This window comes from Callorhinus ursinus, unplaced genomic scaffold (assembly GCF_003265705.2).
Source record: "Callorhinus ursinus isolate GAN/ISIS: 27379988/994484 unplaced genomic scaffold, GSC_fseal_2.0 scaffold32, whole genome shotgun sequence".
NCBI classification, from domain to species: Eukaryota; Metazoa; Chordata; class Mammalia; order Carnivora; family Otariidae; genus Callorhinus; species Callorhinus ursinus.
Window position 1 is genome coordinate 12,095,314 of NW_027397094.1, and position 8,177 is coordinate 12,103,490.

General features: G+C 56.9%; 1 protein-coding gene across 2 annotated transcripts in view; it reads right to left on the reverse strand.

The window, feature by feature from the left end:
- The window catches only part of GPR137B (G protein-coupled receptor 137B), a 51,459-nt gene extending 43,574 nt beyond the window's left edge, over window positions 1-7,885 (reverse strand). For both annotated transcript variants that reach the window (XR_012374305.1, XM_025850852.2), the window contains exon 1: window positions 7,287-7,885. Coding sequence is in view for 1 of the 2 variants with exons in the window: in XM_025850852.2 (XP_025706637.1) it covers window positions 7,287-7,694 (408 nt within the window). In the remaining variant the exon portion in view is untranslated. The remainder of the gene's footprint in view (window positions 1-7,286) is intronic.
- Between the last annotated feature and the right edge of the window lie 292 nt (window positions 7,886-8,177).

Below are 8,177 nucleotides of genomic sequence, written 5' to 3' on the forward strand. Positions count from 1 at the left end.
ATGAAATATCCAGAACAGGTCACTGATGCTCACATTCTTCATGCTTCTCTCCCTGCTCCGTCTGCCACTGGTCACGCACAAGGCCTGATGGGCAATGCAGCTCTTAGGTCTGCAAACCCCCGGGAGGGCAGCAGGAGGTAGGGTGCAGCCTGGGGAGCTGATAACCCTGTGTGGGGATTTCTGCCATGCAGATCACGCTTAGCAAGTGTGTCTGCTGTGAAAGGGGTAGAGGGCTGATGATGTCACAAGACATCAAGCCGGTGGAGCGCCCTCGTCTGTCTCTGCAGCCCCTGGCCGGCAAGAGACAGGTTCCCTTCTGTGTGCTGTGGGTGGCATGTGGCTCAGGGCACTCCCGTTTCTGTGTGTCCTTCCCCATAGTCAGTGGCCCTTCGAGGAAGAAATCCCAACTTACTGCCTCTGGCCTCAGGCACCTGCGTAGGTGATCAGTAAGATTTGTTCAAAGCTAACAGCATTCTCTAAGCAGGAGATGAAAACCCAAGCCCAATTCCAACTTGTCCCGGCAACAACAACAAGATAAAGATGGAGTGGGAGTTTGGTGATAAATGCTGGGTTTGTTCTAACCTGGTCCCGAGGACCAAATCCAGCCCACAGCCTGTTTTTGTACGGCCTGTGAGCTAAGAGCACTTTTTATCTTTTTAAAAGAGACATATGAAAAAAAAAAAAAGAATACACAGCAGAGACCGTATGGGGCTCACAAGGTCTAAGACACTGACACAGGCATCCTGCGCTCCTTCCTTCCTTGCGCCGCACGCCACCCCCCCCTTGAGCAAATTTGAGGAAATCAACCCACTGGTAGAGAAAATCCACTCAGGCTTCATCTGTCCTCACTGGCAAACAGACTCGAAACTTTAGGATAATTAAAAAGTAAAATACTGACAAGCCTCTGCAGACCTCCCTGAGTGCAGCGTGGCAGGTATCGTCTGGACCGTTTGCTGAGGCTATTTCTATCCCGAGAAAACCTGACCTGCCAGAATGTCAGGCCTGAGACAGACCCACCAACCAGGAAGAGGCTCCTCTGGCTAGAGCTGCAAGAAGAGCAGGAACCAACTGACCAAAGCCACTCTCCAGATCACTTGTTGCTGTTCTCAAAAACCTGAGAGTCTCTGAGTGATGTCACAAGGATGAGTAGCCTTCCATTCCGTCAACGCCCTTCTCTGGTCAGGCCGTGCCTCACCGCCCTGATGATGTCACCTCCAAGATGATCCCCTCCCGGGCACCGGAGGCCTTTGGGGTCTAAGATGAGGGACACACAACAGCCCCCCAGTTGGGGAGGGCACATGCTGTCAGACACAGCCGCGGGCAACCCCCCGCCCCCACTAGTCCCTGCTTGCCTGACCCGGGGAAGGACAGAGGCACTAAAAGATGCCACAAAACCCTGTAGGTGACAGGGTGTAGGGGACCCAGACCAAGGCTCCCGGTGGGGACAGGAGCCGCAGGTCTGTGCTCGGTGCACAAGGACACAGCCGGTAGGCTCATCCCAGGTTCTGCTGTTGGGAAAATCAAGGCTTCGTGGTCAGTGGGGTTGGATTTCGGGTGCATTGTTCCCAAGAGTACTGAGGACATTCAAGAAATGTGGTTCACCTTAGGTCGGCACTGAAGCAATACCGGGAGCGGAGAGAATTAAAAGCTTGTGCTTTAAGGAGAGATCTTGGGCAACTGGGCTGTAGAATCAGAGGCCTCTTCTTAGGGAAATTTTTAGAAGTGAGGCTGGGAAGCTACTTCCTGGGAGGGGCTGGTGGTGGATGGTCGACTGAATGCAAGTAAGGAAAATTCTCCTGGGTTCCATGTGTGCCTGCCCTGGCAGAGGCACACACACAGGCATGCACACTGCTCTGGAGGCCGTGAGCCCACTGAGTGACCACAAGGAGCCAGAGACCAAGAGGTCATGGGTGTTGTGCACAGAGGTGAGGCCGAGTATATTTCCTGCCCTGGTGGGACTGTTTGGTCCCAGCTTTGAAATAAGGTACTTGGGGACTAAGGCTTGCCTTCTGGGTTCCTAAGCTTCTTACTTCTTCATAATCACCAACAGGCCTAGAAGCGTCCCTCCTCACACCTCCTGGATTGGACCCGGCACACAACAGTATTTGGTAAACATTTTTTGATCTTGATTAAATGGACTGCCAAGAAGCACAGCAAGACTCACTTATTCCTAAGATCAATACCTCCCTTTTCCTGGTAGGGGTGGAGAAAGGGTCCCTGGATTAGATTTTGGCTGCCTCCTGGTTCCCTATCAGCAAGTATGAGGACAGGGATGCACTTCGAGTTCGGGGTGGCATGTGCAACAAGCATGAGCTCACAGGTGCTGGGCCTTGACCTGGCTCTTCATACCAGACTGAGTGACCTTGGACAAGTCACTAGAATTCTCCTGGCCTTGATTGGCTCATCTGCAAAATGAAGGGCTGGGCCGCTGAACCTCCCCCTCTCCTTAACTCTTGGCTTCAGGAGCTGCAGCTATGAGGAGCTACTCACTTCCACACTCCCTCTAAGGGCGGGCCAACCGTCACTGTCATTTTACAAACATAAATGTTGCAACATGGCGGTAGAAGTCATTTCGATGACATGGTGGGGGTGATACAAGGCAGAGCTGGTACTGGGGTCTGACCTTCAAGACTGTGGTTTGGTATCTGGGCAAGAGCCAGAGTCCCTCCTGTTAGATGCAGAAAGAGCACTTTAACTGAGGTGCAAAGGTTACAAGACAGATGGTATCTCCTTTAACCCGCTCCCACCAGGGGATGAGCACCGTGGTCATTGATTTCCTGGTGAGGAATGTCAGTAACCAGCCACGGGAGCCGCACTATGGGTGAAGCCAGGATTCAAACTTGGTCCTGCCTACACAGTCCCTGCTCCTTCCATTCCTAGTGCTGTCCCCCCCACTTATAGGCCTTATAGGCCTTTGCTGGCATACCATGACCCCCAGACTCCCATAATATGCTCCAACAACCCCCATGAGCCTCAGCTTCCCCCCACCCCCCCGCCCGTAACTGCCCTGCAGCTTCCCAGCCGCCCTCTAAGACGTGCTGGAGTCCTGGCTTCTGCGTCAGCATCCATTAATCACACCACATCTCCTCCCCACCCCCCGCCACCGCCCTGAGAATTCACTTCTCCTTTTCCTTCCTCAAAATACCCTTCTGTCATGGCAGGAATTTGTCATGGGGCTCAAGACAACGCTGAACCAGTGAGACGTTGAGCTCTCTACTCCATCAAACTCAGGGTCCCCAAGGGTCTGAGGTCCAGACCCGTAATTCCAAGGGCAGACGGCTGGAAGACACAGCTGCCCAGGTATCGCTGAGCCCATGGCCACACCAGGAGCACTACAGACGGGGCTGCCCTGGAACAGAAGCTGGCAACCTCTGCTACTGAGCCTCGACCCCACAGCCTGGGGTGGAGGGCACCCCAATACCCCATGTGCAGAGACACAGCATGAGCTGGAAACCTCTATGTGAAGAGCAGGCTCTGGAGGACAGACCTCGGTTCAAGCCTCAGCCCTACCACTTCCTGGTGCAGCAAAGAGCTGAGTGGGAGGGGCGCCTGGGTGGCTCAGTCGGTTAAGTGTCTGCCTGCGGCTCAGGTCATGATCCCAGGGTCCTGGGATGGAGCCCTGCATCGGGCTCCTTGCTCAGCGGGGAGTCTGCTTCTCCCTCTTCCTCTACCTACCACTCCCCCTGCTTGTGCTCTGTCCCTCTGACAAATAAATAAATAAAATCTTTAAAAAAAAAAAAAAAAGACAAAAAGAGCTGAGTGGGAGTTTAGCTGTACCCCACACTGGTGCTGGGGACCAGAGCGAGAAACCACAGGTACTCAACACTCCATGTTCTAAAGACAGCCCTGGACACGTGGGGCCAGCCGTTCACGCCTCACATGGGGCCTGCTAAGAGTCAGCAGAACCAGTCCTACCACTAGCCTCCTCCCCACCTTCCAGCCTATCCGAGAAGGTGGAGAACGGAGAAAAGGAGTCATCAGCCCGTCCTCGGCAGGAGAGCAGCATTCATGGTGGGAGATGCGACCCTCACCCCGGGTCACTGAGGAGAAAACCCCAGGGGAACTGCTCAGGTGGATTAGGAAGCAGGGGGCCTCACCACCCCACTCCACAGACAGGTGCTTGCTGAGCTGGGAAGGCTCAGACCCAAGGGGTGTAGACATGAGAACAAAGTGGGTTGCGGAGAGTCCTAGCAGAGGCCACCCTGGGCCGTGGGGGTCTGAGGGCACCAGGACCTCACGGGGCGGTATCTTCCTCCGCTTGGGGTTTCTGTGGGCAGCAGAGAAGGAAAGGGGGCAGGTGGGGCCCTGGGAGGAGACCCCGGGGGGGGGGGGCACCAGCCCATGGCCTATGTGGCCAGACCTGAAGAAGGGATCGGACGGAAGGCAGACAGGCAGAGGGAGCCAGGATAAAATAAGAGTCGGCCATGTAGACGCAGCCCCATGGCAGGGTCACCCACAGAGCCAGCGGTGGAGCAAAGCTGAAAGTGAACACGTAAGGTGTCACTTGAGACAACCCTGCCCCTCCTCAGGCCAGCCCCAGAAGAGCCAGATTCCAAAGATGGAGGGGAAAAGGCTAAGAGCACAGGACACACACTTCCACTCCAAGCCCCGGAGAGACGGGACCGTGGCCCTCCAGCGGCTGGGGCGGGAGGAGGTGCAGAGGCCCCTCGGAGGGCAGATGATAATACCCTTCACCCAGGTTATCAGCGAGGCTCCGCGGAGACACATGAGGAAGCCCCAGGCGCGGGGCCAGGCACAGAGCACAGGACAATGATGGTGAAGACTTCCTCCAGCTCCAGGAGCACCTTCCATCCCTCCCCAAACTTCTGTCATGCTGCTCCCCGGCCACTGCCCTCTCCTTCTCCCCACCCGGCCCCCCGAAATGCCACAAGCCCACCTCTTCTCTGAGGGCTCGGGGCCCACTCAAGCCTCCCAGAGCTTCAATATACACTCTCCAAGTCCCCCAAGTTATCACTTAACTGTGTGGGGGATACAGTTCATCTCTCCCCAGCCAGGGGTTCAGCTCCCAGAGAACAGGGGCTGCATCTATGGTAGAGTATGTTGTCCCATCTGAACACTGTACCACAAGGCACAGGCCATCACTCAGATGCCAGAGATGTGGGCGGCCTCCCAGTGCCTCCATGCCCGGACCAGGTAAACTTGAGCAAGCCACTGAACCTCTCTGACCCTCCACAAAACAGGGAGACCATCTCAGCACTTTCGTCAGAGGGCTCTGGCGGAGAATAGGACAAACCAATTAGAACCGAGCCCAGCACCCAGTGTATGCTTCTTGATTATTCGCTGCTTGCCCACTCCCTCCCAAATCTGACGGACTTGTTCTGAGATGGGCCCTGGGGAAGCCGTACTTCTTAAAGCTCCCAGGCCATTCCAGTGGTTGAGAACCTTGTCTAAGAGAAGGCACATGGGAGGGGGAGGAAGGGAGAGATGTCAGAGCTAAGAGTCAAAGGGTGACCCCCCCCCATATACCTCCCCAGAAATATCAGTATTTGTCCGGAAGCCAGGGCGTGGCTTTGCTCTACAGAGTCTTGGAGACCAGCACTTAGGTACCCCCTTCTCCTGCCAGCCACCCTGGAGATATGAAGAGAAACAAGACTTGGAAGATCCAAAGAAGCCAGGGCCAGGGCTTGAGGCCTCTTGGCTGGACTGGCTCTGTCTGCCGGGTCACTCTTTCCCTCACTCAGCATTTACTTGCCAACCAGCAGATGGTGCAGAAAATGTGCAGCTCTGCCCCTAATCCAGCTAGTGCAGAATTTGCATGTGATTACACAGAGCCCATGGCACTGGCCTGCATTTTCCTTTTTTCTTCTTCCTTGCCCCCCTTTTCCTTAAAAAGGGACACAAATAAAGACCTCCGTACAAATTACGATCACGGTCACAGTTTTTGAAATAACATCAACCTACCTGACCTTTGTATCTTGCTGGAACTACCTGTTTGGATCCGATTAAAAAGCTGTAGTGTCTGCAGTGGAGCTGATGACTGCCTGAGTAGCTTTGGGGCTCAAAGGTAGTTTTTGGACAGATAATACCGATCACTCACTCGTGGACTGGAAAATATATGGATACACCAGACTTATCAGAAGGCTACAAGGGCAGAGCTGTTTTTGTAAGATAATAGCTACTAACCAGTACATATGCTATTTTGTAGCCAGACATACTGCCTGTAGATTTCTCCGGGGCTCCCACCACACCAGTGCAATCCTTTTCTTGCCTCTCTTTTTTGAAGCGAAGACCGTTTTCTTACCATTTTCTTTCGAGAAACAGGGACGCTGTGAAAAGGAGCAGAATGCCTGCCTGCACAAAGCCTCTGTCCGTGAGAGAGCTCTTAAGCTGCCCTCACCAGGTGACACGGGTAGAGTCCTAGTGAAAACGGACATTTTAGTGCTTGGAAAGCTAATGAGAATCAGAGATGACCATGACAGCGTTGTGTAATTAAACCTTTTTGCAATACTTCACGCGGTATTTGCAAAGCACTTTACAATTACTACCCTTTCCTTATTCACACGTTCTCCCATTAGCTTATTAACAATATGCCTCATAAACTGGTTTCTCTGTGCCCATAAAAGAGCCCCAGTAAACTTCATGGCTTTTTCTTGGGGCCTCTTCGACCAGCTCAGACAGCAAGCTTGACCTCCCGCTGCAGCAGCTCGGGAGCTGGGTGTTACCCCAGACTGCCGTTTAGCAACCCTGAGAAATGAATTCGGGAGCCCTAGTTCATTCAGCAGGGCTCCGACGCAGGAGATTAGAAACATCTCATCCCAAACCGGACAGTCCCGCCCTGCCATCACTCAAAAATATCGGTGACTGACCCCAATCTGGAGGCCATCGTGCAGAGGACCCTTCCAGGCTCCGATCAGGGGCTTTGGGGTGAGGGGACGCAGGAGGAACGTCTAGAGTTCGAGCCTCCCTGGTGGGCACACCTCCCAGCAGGACCCGTTCTGCCGTGTGCGGGAAGCCCCGCCGCGCCGGCTAATGCGGAGCTACACGGGCAGACACCGACTGGTGACTCCGGCCCTCACTGTCTTTCTTTCTCGCCCCCTCTGGGAAGGGGAGGGCGTTACCTGAGAGAAAGGCCTGCAGGGAGGACAGGGCTCGGGCGACCCCAGAGCCAGTGCGCTCTGCCCACACTCTCGGCCCCGCGGCTCCGTGACCGCCCCCCAGGCAGCCGCGGCCTCTCAGCTGGCGCCGCGCGCAGGGCGGGGGCCGCTCTGCCAGGTGAGCGCCCTCCCAGGGGCCTGCCGCTCCCCGCGCTGCTGCCCGCGACTCACCTGCGTGAAATACAAGTTCATGAGCGTGAGGGTGAAGAACTGCAAGCACACGGGGAAGCAGTAGAGCAGCCAGAAGACGAAGGGGCTGAGCGCGTTGGCCGCCACGAAATCTTTGAAGTAGAAGGAGAAGAGGACCGTCCGCAGGGAGGCCCAGAAGAGGCAGAGGAAGAGGAAGACGCTCTGGTAGCTAAGCCGCTTGTGGCGGTAGCGCAGCACCAGCCAGAGCTGCACGTAGATGAACACGAAGAGCAGCGAGTAGAACACGGTGTAGACGATGGTGAGGCCGAGCTTCACGTAGGGGGGCACGGCCGGGGTCAGCGTGGGCGGCAGCGAGTCGTTGCGGAGGGGGTCCCACGGCGGAGCCTCCATCGGGCCGGGGGCGCTGCAGCGGGGCCGGGGGCGCCTCATCTGGGCTCGCGGCCGCCGCCGCCGCCGCCGCCGCCCCCGTGGGGGTCTCCCAGCATCGCCCTCCGCCCGGAGCCCGGCGACTGGAGGAAAGAAAACAAGCCGCACTTCCTCCCCCGGCACCACATGATTCACTGGGGCGGCCTTTGTCTGCGATTGGCAGCGCCGCGCCCGCCGCCCCCGCGCGCCCCTGCACTGCCCGGGGCGCCCGCGGGCACCCACCCCGCCGCCCCGCGCCGCACGCCCACCCCGCCCCGCCCCCGCACTGCGCGTCCCCGGCGCCGCCCCGCCCCCCGTCATCCACCGCCCCCCGCCCCGCCCCACTGCCCTCGCCAGACCCGGCGCTGCCTGGAGTTAGACACCCAGCCGCACGCTCCACCCACTGCCCCCCTCCAGACACTGCACCGCCCCCCTGCGCAGCCCCCAGCTAGACACCACGCCGGGAGCCCCCTCCCCCGCACCGCCCCCACGCGAGACACCGCGCCG